Source organism: Lampris incognitus, chromosome 17, assembly GCF_029633865.1.
Source record: "Lampris incognitus isolate fLamInc1 chromosome 17, fLamInc1.hap2, whole genome shotgun sequence".
Classification (NCBI taxonomy): Eukaryota; Metazoa; Chordata; class Actinopteri; order Lampriformes; family Lampridae; genus Lampris; species Lampris incognitus.
In genome coordinates, this window is record NC_079227.1 from 10,155,500 (window position 1) to 10,177,529 (window position 22,030).

General features: G+C 46.8%; 1 protein-coding gene across 1 annotated transcript; it reads right to left on the reverse strand.

Annotated features, from left to right (window-relative positions):
* Window positions 1-1,390: 1,390 nt before the first annotated feature.
* mss51 (MSS51 mitochondrial translational activator) lies at window positions 1,391-18,098 on the reverse strand. The gene is made up of 6 exons (XM_056297727.1): window positions 18,003-18,098; window positions 16,152-16,301; window positions 11,929-12,053; window positions 9,270-9,833; window positions 8,589-8,682; window positions 1,391-1,725 (listed from the first exon to the last, which is right to left on the reverse strand). The coding sequence occupies exons 1-6, from the start codon at window positions 18,017-18,019 to the stop codon at window positions 1,521-1,523; spliced, it is 1,155 nt and encodes a 384-aa protein (XP_056153702.1). The 5' UTR covers window positions 18,020-18,098; the 3' UTR covers window positions 1,391-1,520.
* Between the last annotated feature and the right edge of the window lie 3,932 nt (window positions 18,099-22,030).

Genomic DNA, 22,030 nt, shown 5'->3' on the forward strand with positions numbered 1-22,030 from the left:
CTCCAAAAAAAAACGTTATTTATTCAAATTCACCTCATGATGAATTCATGTCACCAAACGATCACATGAGAAACAGTGAGTCAATTAGGCCTCTCTTCTGGACTGGATCAGACGTTGGTTTGGATGATAAATCATAAACACATTTATGTTGAGTCATTATTTCTCCAAATTGAAAAGATTCGATTTGAATTTTTATTGTAAACAAACAATATACTGTACACCCCAAAGATGCACTCGTTTGAGACCAATGGTCAAAAAATAAAACCGCATTGTGGAAACGCGCCCGTTTTACCTCGTGACTCGAGTGATGAGCTCGAGGGACACGACAGCTTCTGGGGCACAGCTCGGATCAGACATTTACATTTTCTTTACATATAAACCAGCAGATCCCTTGTTTAAGCGAGGCAGGCCTTGGCTCTCTGGTGCTGGGCCTGTCTCATGGGTGTCGTACCAGCGGACAATTGGCTGAGAGGTCAATTCTTATCACTTCTGTGCCAACATGACAGTAAATTCAAATCTGGAGACTGCCAGCCGAAGTCCTCAAAGCCCAGATAACTGATGCAAATGCCTCTGCAAATACTGACATGGGGGAGAATGGCTGACACATGCATAAGAGGAGAGAGACAAGGTCAGACATGCGAGAGAAAAGAGAAAAACTCGGGCGTGACGTTGAGACACCTTGTGTTGGAAAACATCCAAGATATATATAGTCCAGCCATGTCTTGCGGTGCGGCCCTGTCCAGAAATGTTCCCCCTGTTCACTCAGACTTCATTGCAAAATGATGCTGAGGTGTAAAATCCAGATCCAGAAATTAAAAGTCCTAACCGTGTATTTGCTCCACCAATGGACTAAACCAGAATTTTACTCTCTGGACCGGGTTCTTCAGCCTCTGCACAGGAGGTTAGACATAACAATAATAATAATAACAATAATAATGTAGTATCCATCCATCCATTATCCACGCCGCTTATCCTAATTTGGGTCACGGGATGCTGGAGCCTATCCCAGCAGTCATTGGGCGGCAGGCAGGGAGACACCCTGGACAGGCTGTCTGTGATTACCCAGATCATCACAGGGTAATATATTATATCGAATTAGGTTGAATTAGATTGAATGTGGTTCTATCTTTACTATGGTTGTTCAGCAGGAATTTCAATTTTCACCTTATATTCAGTTTTTAGATTAGTAGATTATATCTAACACCATATGATGACAATGAAGCAACTAGACATAGAAAAGACCCTATTTTACTCATATGCTTCTCAGTAATTACCACTCATCATAGTTCAATTACACCTAATTCATACTTTACTTGATCATTTCTGTGCAATAATTGGCCTGTAATTCAAAGTGTTACATATCTTTATTATCATTATTATCATCAAATTATCAAGCTGCTTGATTATTTAGAAACAGCTGTTGCCTCATTTAGGATTGATAAATAAAAAACTGCTCTTCATCCCCCATCACATCCGGATACCATGGCAGCGACTGGCCCATTACCGCGGTAACAGTCCACTCAGTCTTCCTGCGGGTCCTCAAACTCCACGGACTCCAGGAGCCCCTGGAAGCAGAAGTAGTGGGAGTTGCAGAAGACGGCCGGCACATTGGGACACGAGCCAACCACCTCCGGCTTCAGCGAGGCGAAGGGGCTTCGCCCGCTCCCCCTCATGTCCATCTCCAGCTCCAGCAGGATCTGCAGGGAGTAGGTCATCTCTGCCTCACTGTGGAGGGAGGTGGGGGGGAGGGGACAGATGTTATCCAAATGGTTTGTGGGATATGGTTTCTATTAAGCATGCCTCAGACAGGATGGCTTGGCTAGCTAATCGAGGTGCACTCATCTATCGGATGGCTGGTGTGTTTGCATACCTCCGTGTGACTGTACTAGCTTAATGCAAATAGAGGAAACCCTGTGGTCAATTTGTTTTATATACACACGGTGAAATTACCCAGCAGCCACTGAGGGTTAAGTGCCGACACGCTGATGAGGCAGGAGGGTTTAATTTCAAAATAAAATCTGTCAAAGATTTTTTTATTCTTTGGATTTTCCCCCCTCTTTCCTGACTCTTCCAAGCCGTCCCAGTCGCTGCTCCACCCCCTCTGCTGTTCCGGGGAGGGCTGCAGACTACCACATGCCTCCTCTGATACATGTGGAGTCGCCAGCCGCTTCTTTTCACCTGACAGTGAGGAGTTTCGCCAGGGGGACGCAGCATGTGGGAGGATCACGCTATTCCCCCCAGTTCCTCCCCCTCTCCCTTGAACATGCGCCTCGACTGACCAGAGGAGGCGCTAGTGCAGTGACCAGGACACATACCCACATCCGGCTTCACACCCGCACACACGGCCAATTGTGTCTGTAGGGACGCCCAACCAAGCCAAGGGTAACACAGGGACTCGAACCGGCGATTCCTGTGTTGGTAGGCAACAGAAAAGACCACTACGCTACCCGCATGCCCCTTCGGTCAAAGATTTTTGGCTGTCTTTTTAAAATGGTCAGCTGAGTTGTGTAATCTGGAGTCTAACATGGAATGCTCAAATTTGAAAAAAATTAGCAAAGCTGCAATTTGATAACTTTCCGGTTTTGTGGTTACTGCCACTTAAAACCCATAAAATGTGCAGTCAAAAACAGTCTTTGTTTGAATCCGGGCCCCGCCGAGACGGTTAGAGTTACAGACTATGATTTAAAGCAATAGCAAAACATCTTGATGGTCGCTCCCTCTTCACATAGATGTCCTCTTTGACTCCCTGTACCTGCAGTCAGCTGAGACAGAAGAGGTCCCTAGACGTTGTGTCCAGATGAAAGATTCAACTTTCTGGGGCAACAGTAAAATATGACTATGGCTGGGGTAGAGGTGTGATAGATATGACGTACAAACACATGGAAATGAAGAACATCCCAAATGGTGTTTTGAAGCAAAATAAACAGGACAGGACAAGAAATGCCACTAACAAGTTCCTTGATTTAGGAGTTGGAATAGTGACCATCCATACATCCGTGATCCAAACCGCTGGTCCTGCTCTCAGGGTCACGCGGATGCTGGAGCCTATCCCAGCAGTAATTGGGCGGCAGGCGGGGAGACACCCTGGACAGGCCACCAGGCCATCACAGGGCTGGCTGGCTGGCTGGCTGGCTGACTGACTGACACACACACATTCACACCTAGGGGAAATTTAGTACGGCCGAGTCACCTGACCTACATGTCTTTGGACTGTGGGAGGAAACCCACGCAGACACGGGGAGAACATGCAAACTCCACACAGAGGAAGACCCAGGATGACCCCCAAGTTTGGACTACCCCGGGGCTTGAACCCAGGACCTTCTTGCTGTGAGACAACCGCACTAACCACTGCGCCACCGTGCTGCCCCTAATGGTGTTAATGACACACAAATTACTTTGATTGAAGCAGTACCAGGTAACTTTTTTGCTTTAACATATCATTCCAGAAAAGCTGATCAGTTCATCTGGACACAAGGTTTTGTGAGAGAAACGTTTCATCACTCATCTCTTCAGTCTAAACTGACTGCAGGTATCCCACCCTTATAAACAATACAGTTGCATAACGACTTAAACCAACCATCAGTTTCATATGCAAATATGGGTGTGAATATTAACTAGAGTTTCAATGGCCATGTGTACTATTCACAGAGGATTGGGGAGTAACTACATTCACAGCATTGTAAGATGGCGACAGATGTACTCTTAGCCCCCCCCCCCCCCCCGGGTTCAGGGATGGTCGTTCCCTCGTCACATAGATGGCCCCTTTGACTCCCCATTCAAACCAGCGTTCCTCCTGGCCTGTAGATGGTGCAGACTGTGGACTCCTGGCCCGACATGTTAGCTCTTCTGTGTTGTGCCATCCTCTTGGCCAGCATCTGTTTGGTTTCCCCGATGTACAAGTCACGGCAATCCTCCTGGCACCTAAAGCATACACTATATGGCTCTGTTTGTGCCGGGGGACCCAATCCTTGGGGTGGACCAACTTCTGGCCAGTGGCCACGCTGGTCACTGAGACACTCTTTACCAGCACTTAACCAGTGGATGCGCAAAGCAGACCTCTCTGCATAGCCTTCATGAGAGGACGAAATTGCCACAGCATATGTTGCACCACTCCTAATGGAGGAGTGTCCCATGCGCTCACGGAAAACCATAGTGCACACTGTGCACTATGGTGCATCATGAGTCGAACAGATCCACCTCCACTCTCCTGAACCTGGTTAGGGACGTCCACGTGACACCAGGTCCATGGTTCGGTTCTCTCTGCCCGGAATATAGACTGCTCTGATGGAGTGCAGATTTGTGTGAGACCACAACAGGAGGCGTCTTGCCATTTCCAGCAGCTGAGCTGAGCCAACACTGTCCTGGCAATTTATGTAAGCCGTGGCCTCCATGCTGTCCGTCCTCATCACCACATATTTGTCTTTAAATCATGGGGCAAATGTTTCAGCGCTTTCAACTCCGTGGACAGCGCCAAGCAATTTATGTGGAGGCGATGGGGGCTCTGGCCACTCTCCTCTAACAACCTGAGACTGACACATTCCTTCCCATCCAAAAAGAGATGGGTCTGTTTCCCGAGGGAAATCCCTGCTCACAAAACACGAGGATTTTTCCAATATGTCTGGTCCGACTGCAAGGAGGGTGGGGGCAGCCACCATGCATCTCTTGTGACACAACGGGGTCGATGTGGAGACGGCCAAACCATCTCTGGATTTTCCTCATGTGAAGAAGACCCAGAGGGACCACTGACATCATGTCCAGTAGGCGCATCACAGACAGAGCCGTTACCACCTGCGAGGCGCGATGCTCAACAGGAGAGCGCTGAGTGCTCCCAGCCTGGGTGGGGACAGTTTCGCTCTCGTGTTGGATGAATCTAGATCCACCCCCAGGTAAATACTGACTGGGAGGGGAGGGGAAAGATCTTCCACCGGTTTATGGCAAAACTCGACATTGACGGGTGTTTTACAAGCTCCACTGTGTGAGGCGCTGTGCTCTCTCTGGAGGATGCCATCATAGTCAGATCATCCAGATAGAATAAAACCCTGATTCTTCTCTCTCACAACAGCTCCAGAGTTGTTTCCACGCATTTGGAGAAGGTGTGTGGAGCCAGAGAATAACCGAAAGGAAAACGGGTGCACTGAAACTGGACTCCTTTGAAGGAGAAGCGCAGGAATTCCCTGTGCCTGGGGATGACGGGCAGCACGTGAAAACACGTGTCCTTTAGGTCGATGGATGTGAACCAATCACACTCCAGCACGTTTTATGGTGAGTATGTGAAACGTTCTCTTCATCATGCACTTGGTGAAGAGGGACAGGTTGGGAGTTGGTCTCATCCCGCCTGTCTTCTTCGGCACGAGGAAGTAACGGGAGGAATAGCCCTCGTTCTCCTCGCCTGGAGGAACTCTGGAAATAACTCCTTTTTTCTAGGCGCTCCGACAACTCTGTCATCAGAGCAGCTGTCTCTGTCTGTGACGACATAACAGCCTCCACTATCCCGTTGAATTGGGGGAAGGGGCGGGGAGGGGGGGGGTCTGGTAAACTAGAGAGTATAGTCTTTATCAATTCTGCCATCCATTCGTTCATGAAAACAGACTGCCACACTAAGCGGCGCTCTGAGAGCGGGTGGGCAAACATCTGCGGAGCCTCTGTAAATATTTCCGATAGCCAGGGGAGCGCCCCCTTCGGCGCCGTGTGAGCTGAATGTACCCTCGACACGGCCCATGGGAGAGAGGGAGAAGGCGAAAGGGCTGAGGCGTAGAGTGTGGATGGACTGTTGTGAACACATGAGAGGAGAGCTTACTCCTACTCGTGACAGTGCGTTATAGGAGTGACTCTACAGCTGGCGCACCATGTGCGTGCACAGTGGAGGCAACGTGAGTGGGGGGAGATGTGTGTCTCGTGTATCTTTTCTCTTTTTGTTTCAAAAGAAACACGAGAGAGAAAGATGAAGCCACTTTGCTTTGTCGTTGCACCTTTCAACGGATTGTATTCTTATAAATGAAATTTGTTCTCAGCATTTAACCCATCCTATTGTATAGGATCAGTGGGCAGCTACAGCAACCAGGGACCAACTCCAGTTCTTCTTTCCATTGCCTTGCTCAGGGGCACAGACAGGGGTATTAACCCTAACATGCATGAAACCCATGCAGACACGGGGAGGACATGCAAACACCACACAGAAAGGACCTGGGGTTCGAACCCAGGACCTTCTTGTCGTGAGACAACAGCGCTAACCACTGGGCCACCGTGCCGCTGCTGAATGCTCAGGCTGATCGTTAGAAAAAAGCTCTTTATTGATAAGTGACTCTACAGCTAACGCACCGTGTGTATGAGGCAGTGTAGGTAGCATGTGGGGGAAACGTGTGTCTTAACAGCGGCTGAAGGCTCACTAGAGAGAAAAGCAGACTGATTGTTAGGAAAACGCTCTTTATTAATAGCTGGTTGGCTCTGAAAAGAGCTGTTGTGGCCGGTGTTTTCCAGTAATAAACACACGTCAGCCGCATCCTGTCATTACTGGCACTGCTTGCCGGGGGGGGCGGAGCTCAATGGGTGAGTTGGACCAAGTGCAGGTTGGCCGTTGGCCCTTGGCAGTGGGATGGCATGGAGCATGGCCAGGGAGGAGAAGGCTGTTGGGCAGGAGAAGGCTGAGACGCAGCAACAGAAGTGGCTGAGGGGCATCTTGGCCTATGGAGGGAGTCCTGGCAATCACGCCAAGAGCCCTGGAGGTGCTGCGAAACTCTGCCTCAAGCAGTTTGTTTACTCACCCTGTCCACTTCTCGGGATGCATCCTGGAGGAGAGTGACAGCATCGTGGAGGAGTGGCCAAAGAACCCAGTGGGGCTGATGGGACCGTCCAGCAGTCCCTTCCTGATTTGATCATGAAAATTGGACATGTGGAACCACATATTATGCAGCAGCACAGTCATCCAGGCCATAATCCAAGACTGAGCCACCGCTGCAGCTGTGCAGAGGGTCAGGATGGCTGCTGTTGCATTTCTGGTTTCGTTCGCCAGCTCTGGAGGAGATGGAAGAAGTGAGCAGCACTATGTCGTTGATGGGCGCTGCTGTCTGAGTGGCACACTGGTGAGCACGGTCAGTGAGGCAAGTGGTGACTTGGTCCCGAAGAGAAGATGGCATGAGTTTATGTCTGCCAAAATCTTTTCTTTAGCTAGCAGAATGGAAGCTAGACTTGGCTCTAGCGGAGGGACGGCAGGAAACGCATGCTCCATGTCTCCGTCTACCCTGGTGAAGCAGTCATAACATGTCACAGTGCCTTCAGCTTCCCTGATTCAGAAAGCACTTCGGAGAAAAAGGGCCAAAGAGTAGGAAAAAGCGACCACACTGGGGTACGCCTGGTCTCCTGTTCAGGGTGGTAGATGTCTCACAAGTCGCTGGGGGCAGGTGCAGGTGGCTCCAATGGCATGGGGAGGCTTTTGCAAGCGATTGCTCTTTTAATGATATCCGGGAGGTCCCAGAAGAAAGCCCCGCTGGTAAGACAGGCGGCCGGTGGGCCAGGGAAGTGCAGGATCCAGCTGTGCTGGCGGCACCTATACTTCTCACCATCACACTCCATGTCTTCCACTGGGAAGAGGAGAGAGCCAGGAGGGGAGAAGCCAATGGAGGGAGCTGAGTCAAAGGAATCTTGCCCTGCATTGCGCTCCCCTTCCAAGCTGGTCCAAGATGTCCAGGGCTTCTTCTATGGTGAAGCTCTTACAAGAGGCCCAACCACCGTGGTCATCATCATCATCCTCAAGCGCCGTGAAAGCGTCTGCTAGCCGCCGTTTCTTTGACGCAGGCAGGCGTGCGCAGTAGGGTCACTTGGCCCAGGGAGTGGGTGCCAGTCTGGCATGCTGGGGACCGAGGGCACGTTTTGCAGCGAGCGTGGAGGTTGAAGTCCATAATTTAACTGGCATGAAGGACAGAGACGGACCACAACGCTGAGAAGTCATGTCTTCTTCTTTCTTCACTTCAGTAGACTGCTTGTACATACACTGAAGAAAAAGGTGGAGCACAGCTCAGGTGGTGCAGGAGTAACATACAATCAATGCGGACCTGAGGGAGGCTCGTGCAGAGCACAAGGGAAGAAAACCTGCATGACTGCGCATGTGCGTGGGGATAAACCAAACAGTGATAGCTCTTAGAGGGCAAAGCCTATACGAAATAGAACTTGTTGCTATGATGAAAAAAGCATCTCAGTTGTTTTTGTAAAAGTTGATGTAGAAAATGTCGGTGTAATCCAAAAAGTTTCCTAACATTAAAACTTGCAAACTTCGGACGAACGCCGGCAGGCCACGGCGAGAAGACAAAGACCTCAGAGTTTGTAGGACCGGAAAAAACACCTCCTATAAGGAGTTTTCCCTCCCACACTTCAAGACAAATAAGCAAAATGTGGATTTTTTCCATTAAAGTATAAATAACCCTCATCCCTGACAGGCCGTTTTCCTCTCTTCTACCAGATCAGGAGACATCTTCAGGAGATAACAAACACTATTTCTTCCATCACGTATTATTCTAGAACCTCCGTATTGCCATAATATTCATAAATATACATACATATAGTTGTGATAATATTATCTGTAATGTCTACTGCACCTGAGAGCGGTGAAGAGAGACGGGATGTCATAGTCTCTTAACAGCAGCAGCGTGGGAAGCCAACCCTGGTCCAGGCCTTGACTGGCATCAAAACCTTGTCAACAAAAGAGGTTTAGGAAGAAATAGAGAGAACGAGAGGATTTAGTGAACGGGACAAAGCTGCCTTTCAAGCTGTGTTTTTACCAAACAACGTGTAAAGCCCCACCAACTGTGATTAAGGGCTTTACAGTAGTTTTGTCACGACATGTTTTGTTTCTTGCACTGTCAAATTCTGCAGTGTTATAGGACTTCCTGCTGTACAGTTCACAGTAAACTTTATCTGCTCTTACCAACCAACCGAGTTCTTGATAGAATGATGGTAATGGGCCATTTTGCTTTTCAGTACAATCAGCTTATTTCAGTGCCATTATTCAAGAACAATGAGAACAAAATTTCAGGTTTCAGAACAATGTGACACCTACTCCTACAGCTACTTCATATTCTACTTCTGTGATATGATTACAATGTAGTAAATGTCCTACTACTACCAATTCAAGTACTACTATGACAAGATTACTATGTATTGCTCTATGAGGCCAGTTGGTGACACTAGAATTTATAGTTTATTTGCTACATGCCATCTGATAAATGAGGAAATGTAAATTAATGGAGAAATTAATGGAGAATCTCTGCAGTTCTCACCAGGATGAAAGCCGACCACCAGATCCGGCCTCGCTGCCTCCCCCGTCTCCACCAGCTCCTCCCAGAACTGGTGGTAGAGGCCCTTGTAGGCGCTAATGTAGACCCTCTGTTTGGGGCCAAAGGCTCTGAGAGGAGGCCTCATGATGGGGCCCTCCACCACCTCCGGTCCCACCATCACCACCTCCAGGCCCTGGTGGCCAGGGAACATGCGGTTCAGCTCGTCATAGTCCGTCAGCCGGGCTCCCATGGTCTCACTCTGGCCTGCACCCACCAGGTGGATGGTGAGAGGTCTGGAATAAGGGTTGAGCCCGAAAAGCCTGAGGCCCCATGCGACGGACATCGGCCTGGACAGGAACTCGCTGGAGACTCTCCACAGTGACTGTTTGAGTTCTTCATCTTCTGGCTTCGGCCTGCCAGCATTGGTCCACAGCTCGCTCATGTTGGCACCAGTTAGGATGGGCTGGAGGTGGAGTGAGAGGTCTCCCTGCATGGCCAACCAGTCGTCCCAGTTCTTGATCTCGGACTGTGGCTTTGACCACTTCTCTGTAGGGAACGGCAAATCACCTGATGATGTGACAGAGAGGATTTTACATTAGCAGAGAACACTGGTGAACAGTTACATGTTCTGTTATGTCCTTGTATTTGCTTATTCTTTTAGATTTTCTTAACTTTGTTTCATTATTGATTTACTATTATCTTTGTTACTCCCCCCCTTTTCTCCCCAGTTGTACTTGGCCAATTACCCCACTCTTCTGAGCCGTCCTGCTCCACCCCCTCTGTCGATCCGGGGAGGGCTGCAGACTACCACATGCCTCCTACGATACATGTGGAGTCACCAGCCACTTCTTTTCACCTGACAGTGAGGAGTTTAGCCAGGGGGACGTAGCACGTGGGATGATAATGCTATTCCCCCCAGTTCCCCCTCCCCCCTTAACAGGTGCCCCGACCGACCAAAGGAGGCGCTAGTGCAGCGACCAGGACACATATCCACATCCAACCTCCCCACCCGCAGACACAGCCAATTGTGTCTGTAGGGACGCCGACCAAGCCGGAGGTAACACGGGGATTTGAACTGGCGATCTCTGTGTTGGTAGGCAATGGAATAGATTGCCATGCCATCTGGTTGCCCTATCTTTGTTACTTATGACTTCTCTTTATCCCATTCTGTGTTTTTGTTCTGATTTCTTCATTTATCAATACCCACATTTGAACCTGTGCACCCTGAAAGTGTTAAGCACGCTGTATTGTATTTAAATTTATAAAATGTGGTACATAAGTAAAGTTTTGATTGATTGAGAACTAAGTATAAATAATATTAAATGCACTATTGAGCATACAATATCAAGTATAAGTTAACACTTTAGTATGGGGAACATATTCTAAGTAAAAAAACTTAATTACAATATTGATAGTACATGTCATGTATGTAGCAGTCACACTTCAACTTAACTGTTTTGATGCAACTTGATTTTTGAGCCCAAAAATGACGTAGCCAAACTAAAACGGCAGTAGCTCTCGAAAATACAAGTATGAACATTGTCTCTCCAGAAAAAGTAACCCTTCGTTTGTTCCTGAAGGGTCAGAATTAACATAGGTATTACTGAAACTGAGTTACAAAAGCTCAAAGCACAATGTAAATTGGATTTTATCTGTGCCTAAAACAGAAATCATTATTTTTGTCTTTGTCTCTTAAGTCAACGTGTCAGTGGAGCCATTGCCATAAGTCTTGCCAGTTACCTCTTCGGATTTTATTATATCAGCAAAATATGAGCATTTTACATTGTCTTTATGATGCGTAAGCATACATGGATCTCCAAAATGCCCATCTAGAGTCTCCAAAATGTCCACTTTGTACCAAATAATGCTATGGGCCTTCTGGAGAGTGTGAGACAAGTATTGTAGCATTCATCTAGACAGCGAATGTGAGAAAGTTAATTTTCTAAAATTCTATATTCAGTTTACAAAAAGCTGTGTTGATGTTGTTTCTATTATTTAACTTTTTCTTTACTGTTAGTTTTCTTCCATTGGTGCTCATTTCATTTCACTTTTCTTTTACTTGTGTAACACTTTGTAAACCCAGTTTTTTTTTCATTTTCTCCCCAATTGTATCCGGCCAAAAATACCCCACTCTTCCAAGCCATCCTAGTTGCTGCTCCACCCCCTCTGGCGATCTGGGGAGGGCTGCAAACTACGGCATGTCTCCTCCAATACATGTGGAGTCTCCAGCCACTTCTTTTCACCTGACAGTGGGGAGTTTCGCCAGGGAGACGTAGCACGTGGGAGGCTCACGCTATTCCCCCTAGTCCCCCCCGCCTCCCCGAACAGGTGCCCCGACCAAACAGAGGAGGCACTAGTGCAGCAACCAGGACACATACCCACATCCAGCTTCCCCCCCGCAGACATGACCAATTGTGTCTGTAGGGACACCTGACCAAGCCGGAGGTAACACGGGGATTCGAACCAACGATCCCCGTGTTGGTAGGCAACAGAATAGACTGCTACTCTACCTGGATGCCCATAAACCCAGTTTTAAAAAGAGGTATATGCACCACTATGTGATACTTTAGAACTCAATATGATGGTGATGATGATGATGATTATTATTACTCTCAGTTGTATTGTTTATGTTCCATGCACATCCTCCCACACAAACCTTTACCTTTAAACACAAGCCATTCCACCACCCTGTCGATGGCCACCAGTCGCAGCTGAGAGCAGAACTTCTTGTGTTTGCACCAGTCAGCCTTCTGGCATTCTTTACAACAATAGTACACATTCAGACACCTGGACAAAGACACATCCAAAAACAGAATGTCTGTCAGATGTGAATCTGTGTCCAAACCTGGATAGAACATCCAGCTAAGTGGCCAGCTCCCGTTTTTTTGGTTCTAATATGCATATCTAAATCCCAGAAAGGTGAATCAGTTCATCTGGACACAAAGTTTCATGGGAGAAATATTTCATCACTCATCTAAGTGACTTCGAGTTTCCTTTGTAGGGTGTCTGGGCTCAGCCTTAGAGATAGGGTTAGGAGCTCGGACATCCGGAGGGAGCTTGGAGTAGAGCCGCTGCTCCTTCACATTGAAACGAGCCAGTTGAGATGGTTCGGGCATCTGATTAGGATGCCCCCTGGGTGTCTTCCTCTGGAGGTTTACCAGGCACGGCCAACTGGGAGGAGACCCCAGGGTAGACCCAGAACTCACTGGAGGGACAACATGTCCAATCTAGCCTGGGAACACCTTGGGATCCCCCAGGAGGAGCTGGAGGGCGTTGCTGGGGAGAGGGACATCTGGAGTGCCCTACTTAGCTTGCTGCCATCGCGACCCGACCCTGGAAAAGCGGTTGAAGATGAGATGAGATGAGATCTAAGTGACTTCGTCAGTCTCAGCTGATAGCAAGTGTCCCCAACCTTACAAACAGTAACAGTGGCATAGCAACCGAAACCAGCCATCTAACACAAGTGTCATATGCAAATTACTGTGACCATTATTTACAGTTACAATGGCTATGTGTATCATTCACAGAGGATGGGGGAAGTATGGGCAAACAGTGCGTAATATGGTGGGCTACAGAAACCACCTGAGATACAGCCTCTGGTGCACATAGAGTGGCACTACACCTAAGAGGCACCTGCAATCCATCCATTATCCAATCCGCTTATCCCAATCAGGGTCGTGGGGTGCTAGAGCCTATTCCAGCAGTCATTGGGCGGCAAGCGGGGAGGCACCCGGGCAGGCCATCAGTCAATCACAGGGCTGACACATTCACACTTAGGAACAATTTAGTATGGCCGATTCACCTGACCTACGTGTCTTTGGACTGTAGGAGTTTGCACATTCTCCCCGTGTCTACGTGGGTTTCCTCCAGGTGCTCCGGTTTCCTCCCACACCTAAGAGCCTGCAAGTGAAATCTTCTGTCAAAGGCCACCGAACTAGCTAGAGTCTCCAAAAGGCACAGAGTCAGCTGGTGAACAAAAGGTTGAGACAAACTAATTTTACCATTGATGCTTTGAAAGTCCAGTGAGACCACTTTCCAACAGGTGTTGGAGTTCATGGAGAAGGCTCGTCTAGCACAACATGGAAAGTTGGAAACCAGACAGGAAAAGAAGTTTGACCTATTTGCTGCACGCCACAGCCTTCGGCATAGAACAGACTGCACCCACAATGGTAGGCAGAGAGACAGACACTAGACATGCCGGCGATGTGGAAAAGGGGGTGAAGAATCTGTTCGACAAACAGCCTACCCAGGCAGACAAAGACATTCTTACGAAGGGGCTGAATTTTGCTGTCATGCCAAGGCAAGTCCTGCTTGTGGAGCTGATTAAAGCCATAGAATCAGTGATTCGTGTTTTTAATCAATGAAATTACACAATGACCCCACTCTTAACAGTAGGACCAGCCTTAACACTGACCAAGTGTGTCTGCTCCTGAAGCTGTGTCTTCAATCCAAGTACTGGTCTTACAAAGGGCAGTAGTATAGGAAGAAATATGGGTATGCAATGGGTTTCCCAGTTTCACCTAGATTTGCTAATTTGTATATGGAGGCAAAGAGGGGTCTGATGTCCTATCCAGGGACACTACCTAGCCATTGGTTCAGGTATGTGGGCGACACCTGATTACAATTAAATCTCAGGATGTACCACATCAACTTGGTGGAGAACCACAACAAGTTCACCAGGGAGGATGTGAAGAATGACAGTTAGCCTTCCTAAACTGTGAAATTGCTATTGCTGATGGGGGGCATTTAAAAGTTAGTACTTAAGGTTTGACTCTCATCACCCACTGGAGCACAAACTAGGAGTCATCAGGATACTGCAGGGGAAGGGAGAAATCCCACATTAAGCATGGTCGTGGGCACCAGGCGGGCGCTTGATTGTGGCTGGGTGCACTGAGGTGGATTTCCCTGGGTGATGATCAGCCTCAGAGGGCAAGGCCCCGTTGTCATCCTACGCCGGCTGGGTGTGGTCTCCTCGCTGCTCTCAGTGCATGGGGTGCTGCCGGATGGGGCACCTACCTGGGATGGTGTGGCGGACCTCGCCCTTACTGTGAGCCCGCCCCCCTGCCTGTTCAATGGGTGGGTGGTCCCGGCAGTGCACCGGTCTGTTGGTCGCAGGGCCCAGCTTCAGGCCAGCAGTCTGTGCTTGCAGGCCATGGCTGGGGTCCCACGCCTGTGCCCTGTGCCTGCATCTAGGGGTTGGTGGTAGGGGTATACCACAGGGGTGTGGGCCTGGCTTGTGCCTTTGGAGATTGGTTTGTGCTCCTCAGGAGCATGCGGTGCTGTTGTTTTGCAGCCTCCTGGCCCCCTTGTTGGCTCGGTGTTCCTCTGGGGTTGCAGTGCTTTGGGCTCCCGTTGTTTTCTTAGTCGTGGGATGTCTGTAAGTCATGGATCTCACTACTATAAGTCATGGATCTCAGACACCAGAATTTACTGGGATTCACATGTGGACACTTCACATACACATAGGGGGACAGGTCTAATGCACCTACACACTGCTAGCATCTGCCTCACACACTCCGTGGAACACTCTCTGGATTACATCCTTGTCTTAAGTCCTCTCTCCCCCTTTTTTCTGTCTTCTCCTCTACTGCTATAACTGCTATCCTAAACTGATATCAATAAGATAGATCTAATTATGTTTTGTTGAATACGTCAGCCTGTTTCTATGTCTGTGTCTTATCAGCTTCATGCTGTCATTTTTCGTTTCTGAGTTTCCTTCTTTCACTTGTGGTGATTGTCCCCCTCTTGGGGAAGCAATGCTGATTGGTTGTTTACCTGATCAAATATGCGGAAGAGGGGGACCGGTGGTGCCTATAAATGCAGAACAAAAACCCTGTGCTCTTGTCATCCCACATATCATCCAAAGGACGGAGTTATCATAAGTGGTTCTTGATAATCAATAAAGATAGCCTTTGCGGGTGGAGAATCTGAACTCCACTAGCAGATTAACTCTGTCTAGGACACACTGGCTTGCAAATTCCCTGTGTTGTATGCCAAGCCTGCCGACAGCACAAGTTAAAAAAAAAAAGCAGGCCCTGGGTAAATGTCGTTATCCTAACTGGGTGTTGTGTTAGTCAAAGCCAGGAAGACGTCCAAACAGTGCACCAGCCGATCGAAGAGAGGAGAAGGGCAAACACTGCCTAAGCATGAACTAGCGATGATTCCGGATGTGGCAGGAGTGTTGGAACAGTTGAGACATGTATTTTCCAAACGCCGCATCATAGTTGCTTCCAACCCCAAAATAGGCTGCTGCACCAGAAGTTGGTCCACACCAAGGATCAGGTCCCCCAGCACAAACAGAGCAATAAGTGCCAGGAGAACTGCCGTGACTTGTACATCGGAGAAACCAAACAGACTCTGGTGAAGAGGATGGCACAACACGGAAGAGCTACCTCGTCAGGCCAGGACTCCGCAGTCTACACCCATCTACAGGCCAGTGGTCACTCTTTCAAGGATGAGGATGTGCACATCCTTGACAGGGAGGAATGCTGGTTTGAATGGGGAGTCAAAGAGACCATCTATGTGAAGAGGGAACGACTATCCCTGAACCGGGGGGGGGGGGGGGGGGCTAAGAGTACATCTGTCGCCATCTTACAATGCTGTGATTGCAACTATTACATGGCCATTGAAACTCTAATGGTCACAGCAATTTGCATATGAAACCTGTGTTAGATAGCTGGTTTCAGCTGTTATGTAACTGTGCTGTTTATAAGGGTGGGGATACCTGCAATCAGCGGAGACTGATGGAAGTCACTTAGACGAGTGATGAAACATTTTCCCACTAAATGTTGTGTCCAGATGAACTGACTCATTCTTTTGGGATTTCTACACCTGCATTATTGAGCATGCATCGAGGCATATTTAACTACATCATATTAATTTTACCTGACACAGCGCTTCAGGGATTGTGAATTTGGAAGCTGATTCGACCGCTTCTCACAGGCAGCACAGAATTTGTAAGACTCCTCCATCTTGTCAAACATCTCTTTCTGAGACCGGAAGGCCATGGCCTTGCCCTTGGTCTCTGGAACAGCTCTGGATGGGAAAAGAAAAAGAAAACAAAGAAGTCATGTATTTTTGGTTTACTACACCAAATACAAAACACTTGACATCTACAAAGTTTCAAACTCAAAAAGACCACAACACAGCAACCAGGAGTTCACTTATGTTAAGGTAACAAGTGATACGTAGGGTTAAGGCTGAGCTGAGTACTCAATTCTGATTGGTCAGTTAAAGCATTCTGTGGACCGTTGTCAAGCTGCGGCCTCATCACCCTTCCTGTTCTGGTCCAAAATAATGCACTTCATGAAGCCTCTGTAGCTAGCCTGGGAACCAGACGGATCTATGAACTCATGGTTTACATTTGCTCTGACATACATCTGACCATCCTCCCATTGAGACAGATTTTCAGCCGACCTGGCCCGGGTTGGACCAATCATAACCGTTCATCTAATTATGGGCGAGTTTGATACAATGACGTTCAGCCTTATTTCTCCCCCCACCCATCCGGGAACTGATTGGTTGTAGGTCTATCCAATTGCGTCCAGAGGTATTTTTGGTCTGCCCCCGTCGATTACGCCCCTGGGAAATCGAAAATGAATGGAGAGGGGCCAGACTAATTAGCATCTATATACCAGTATCCTTCCCATGCTACTCTGTAGCGTTAGCAAGCTAAGCATACAGAAACAAATCCAATCAAAATCATTTTAAATCGTTATTTTCTGTCAATTTATCAACTTCTGCCATAAGGCAAAGCCGCGTAATATAATCCACTCCGCGGTGGTCTTCTGTCGAAAAATAACGACTAGTTACCTGGTAGTCATACTGCTAGTCTGCTTAATGAAACTGTAAAAAGTGCCCAGTTACTCCTAATGATATGTAACGGCTGACCTCATGTGACTGATTCATCTATTAGCACATCTGGTGTATGGAAGCAGCTGGTCTAACATCTCTGTGTGTGTTTTCCCTCTGATGATGGCTTTGGATTAAAACCTAAAGCTAGACAACTGCTTGTGTCCCGTTTCATTATTTGGAGTAAGCCTTAACTGTACTCTCATTGCCCCCCCCCCAAGTAGTTTTCAATACACTTCTACACGGCTAAGACATTTAAGAATGTCTCAATGCTCATTTTGTATACTGAAAAGAGATTATTAAACCCTGCTTTTTGCTCGAATTGCCAGTGTCTATCAACACCAGCTTACTACCCCCATTAACCCCATCCCTCTGGTCTATTCTTAGACTGGGACATTTGCTCTGTCATATGAGAAGAGTGGCGGAAGAAAAGGGAAAATGATAATGGTGAAATAGAAAAAAGAAAGAACTTAAAATACATTATTGAAAACGTTACGAATGTACGTAGATACGGTTAGAACTTGTGAAAAATAGAAAAGGGTGACCTTGATCTACAGATACAGCCAAAAAAGTTACACACTAATACGTATTGTTTAGTTCAATTGCTTTTTTAAGCAAATGCGCGTCTCAATCAATCAATGAAACTATAATACAACATATTTTGAACATCAAAACGTAATGCACTTCAGCCTACATGAAGCTAAAGCATTAAAAAGGAGGTAAGGATAAAAGAAAGGCTTCTTTTCTTTCTGCTCGTATAAATGACGTTGCAGGCCTCTGCACTGTCTACAGCCCATGTTATTCAGTCTTATGGGGTTTAAATGTCATTTCCAGCCAGAGGACCTGCAGACAATACACAGACACGGCCCACTTTAATCTTCTTACCTCCCAGTTTCTGTCATCTGGAATTTTGTAGTCCAGTTACCCTCTCGGTGAGGTCTTTTCACTTGCAACGCTTATTAGTTTGATTTTTGAGCCCCGGACAACGTGGAGCCAGATATTTACCACCTGTCTGGTCCCTTCCAGAACAGTCTGACAAGTCCTTCCTGAGTTTCCAGGAGGCAAAGGGACATGTGGGTAAAATCTTGCTTGTCGCTAGTAGGAAAGCTATGACAAGAACATGGTATAAGATTGATCCACCTACGAAAGAACAGTGGTTGAGTGCGGCAGAGGAAATATATAATATGGAAAGATTCATGTTTATACTGAGGGTGCAAGGGGAGAAGCTTGATTCGAAATGGGTGAAATGGATTGAGTACGAGAGAGAGGAACAAATGTAACATTTATAGGACACCACATGACCATGAAAATAGCAAAAGATGTTATGTAAATAAGAAGTAACCCACATGTCACACTATCATTTTATTTTATTATTATTATTTTTTTTAAATTATTATTATGATTGTTTAGTTCTTTTGATGTTGCCTATATTATTATATTTGCTATGAAACTGTGAATATTTGTAATTTGCAATACTGCCATTCAAAATTAAAGTTACAAAAAAAAAGGGACATGTGGGGCCGAAACAGAATACATACATCCAAACCACAGCGTCAAGTGCAACACATGAAACTGATATGAGCCCAGTCAATCAGAGGGTTTCTAACCTGTGACTTATGAGCAAGAACTTTGCTACTACTACTACAACTGCTGCTACTACTACAACTCCTATTACTACTACTATTACAACTACTACTACTATTACTACTAGTGCTACTACTACAACTACTATTACTACTGCTACTGCTACTATTATTACTACTACTGCTGCCACTACTACTACTACAACTGCTGCTACTACTACAACTCCTATTACTACTACTATTACAACTACTACTACTATTACTACTACTGCTACTACTACAACTACTACTATTACTACTGCTACTACAACTACTACTATTACTACTGCTACTACTACTATTATTACTACTACTGCTGCCACTACTACTACTACAACTGCTGCTACTACTACAACTCCTATTACTGCAACTATTACAACTACTACTACTATTACTACTACTGCTACTACTACAACTACTACTATTACTACTACTACTACTACTACTATTACAGTACTACAACTACTACTACTATTACTACTACTCAGTAGCGGACCGTGCATTTCAGACATAGGCCTTCGGTGAGACGTCACCTCCTCCTAATGACCCAAAGACAGCCGTCATATCGCCATGCTACAATGTTTTAGTCTCAAAAGTGGTTATCGTCACAATCATCGCCATCGTCGTTATTTGACACTTTTTCCTTTCACAACAGCGACACCGTGTGGCGACATGGTGTAACGTACAGCCTTACTGGAAGTAATCCCGGCCGGGCCGCTGGGCATAAAAACAATCAAACATTAAGCAAATCAAATCGCTGTACAAAAGAAAATACATCTGACTCACCAGTGTTGTCTATTTGAAGACAAAATCCATTCTCCTCTTTCTGGATGAAACGGTCGATCACACGGCCGTAGAGCCCCCCTTTGGCTTTTAAATAAGACGAGCCAGGTTGTGGAAGCCTGTGTTGCTCCATGGCCCCTTCTCTGGTGGGAACAGCAAGCCCGCCCAGCAGTCAAGTTTCCCGCTTTGCTCGGATCCAGTGAGCCGCGGGTACCTTCCGCAGGCGCTTGCCTGGAAATGCCGCACATCCGTCTTCCCCGGTTGGGTCAGAGCCGCTAACTGTGGGGTTGATCTGCCCATCTCCACGATCCTTTGCTTTTCCCCAAACGGTCGTCTTGAAAAAGGTGTGACTAGTAAATCTCATGCCACCACATCATTCACGAGTTCTCCTTAAGACGTTATTCTCATTCACGGCTAGCTAGCTTAACTAACTAAACCAAAAACACAAACGCTAGCTAACATTAGCCACCACCTACCGCGACCTTGGCGCTGCTGCTGATTAGCTGAACAATCGGTCACGTGGCTGTATGCAGCGAAGGCCCTATGACGCTATGCGAATATAAAAGAATACGCCCATCCGCTACACATCCAAATCTGATTGGTTGAGTAATCTATCAATCCAGTACGAACGCCTAACTTATTTAGATGGCGGAGACCTTCACTCGAGATGCCGAAGGCGCTGGCAGGAGGAGTCTTCTCACACGGTTACAACGGAGGGACAAAGCCGATTGGATGGGTTTTTTTGGCCGAGAGCCTGCAAGCAGAGCCTCCCGAATTCGTATGTGTAGTCGAAATCGAAATGTAACGCGATACTAACAGATTTATTAGAAGATTGTATTATATTTATGAAAGTGTTTCCCTCTTTCTGTGGAGTCTTGGGCCTTCACCGAAGGCGTAGAAGGCCCCGACGGTTCGCCGCAGCTAATATTGCTACTACTACAAAAACTATGACTATAACTACTACTATTACGACTACAACTACTACTTTTACTGCTGCTACTACTACTGCTGCCACTACTACTACTGCTACTATTACTACTACTGTCCCAACAACTACTACTACCCCTACAACAACTATTACTACTACTACTACTACTACTACTACTACTGCCCCAACAACTACTACTCCTACCATTACTATTATTACTACTACTATTACAACTACTATTACTTCTACTACTACTGTCCTAACAACTACAACTAATACTACTACACCTACTACTATTACTCCTACATTACTACTATGACGACAACAAATTTCTACTACTACTATTATAATAACAAATATAGCCGCAAGCGGCGATTAATGGGGTCCAAGCAGTATTGTAGCCGCCATGTGTCCGATCTGTTTCATATTTGGTACATGGCTTCTATGTGCCACAAAGAATAAGCCTGTCAAGTTTCATGAAGATTGGCCATTCACACTAGCAGATATTAGCTGCTGAATTTTGATTGGCTGTTTGGCAGCCATTTTGGTAATCCAGCCAATCAGCACTTTAGGCAATGTAGCCAAATGGGTCCAAGTATAAGTATACCAAATTTCAGATTTTTTGATCAAGCGGTTTTTGAGATGTCGGATTACTTGGGTCGCCTGTGTCCTAGACGATTACCGTAATTTTTTAAAATGTCGTAACACTTCCATTGCTTCAGAAACATGTGCCAGAGTTTCCAACACTGGACCAGACGGTGTCTGATTTCTTGCGTCCTAGCCGACTGCCGTAAAAAGAAAAAGTATGTCGTTTTACCCAAGTGTCCTGGCCTGTGGTATGTAGAGCTGCAGCGCTTCCACACCAAATAAGTCAAAATAGTGGGCAAACTATATGACTGACATAGGTGCTCCCAATAGTAAAGTTGTTGAGCACATTGAGATGCATGGGTCGATTAAGTTTTGTGTTGATCTGACGTATGCTGTGGGAGTTATGGCCTTTTAAGCATGACCCTTTGTTATAGCGCCACCATCTGGCTGACATGGGTGATTTGTAGTGCCAGAGTAGTGGGGGGCCGTATGAATCCACCTACCAAATTTGGTTGGTCTAGGACTTATGGTTGCTGAGCCTCAGACACTTTTAGCTGAGAAACCGCGCCCAAACTAATACAAGTCAAAATGGCGGGCAAACTATATGGCTGACATATGTGGTCCCGATAACAAAGTTGTAGAGCACATTCAGATGCATAGGTCTGTGCAGTTTTGTGTTGATTTGACTTATGGTGTGGGAATTACGCATGACCCTTTGTTATAGCGCCACCATCTGGCTGACATAGGTGATTTGTGGTGCCTGAGTAGTGGGGGGCCATAGGAATCCACGTACCAAAGTTGATTGGTCTAGAACTTACGGTTGCTGAGCCTCACACACTGTTAGCGGGGAGAAAAATAATAATAATCCTAACAAATACAACAGGGTTCCACCAGCTTCGCTGCTTGGACCCCTAAATACAACAACCACCACCACCACCAACTACCACTACTACTGCTATTACCACTACTACTACTACTACTACAACAACTAT

Excerpts from the sequence above, each read along its gene's own strand:
- mss51 (XM_056297727.1), bottom strand. Across the intron at positions 8,683-9,269 it reads GGTGGTCGGCTTTCATCCTG|GTTTTGATGCCAGTCAAGGC; the intron begins GTGAGAACTGCA and ends TTTGTTGACAAG. Across the intron at positions 1,726-8,588 it reads TCTCTCTTCACCGCTCTCAG|TGAGGCAGAGATGACCTACT; the intron begins GTGCAGTAGACA and ends CTCCCTCCACAG.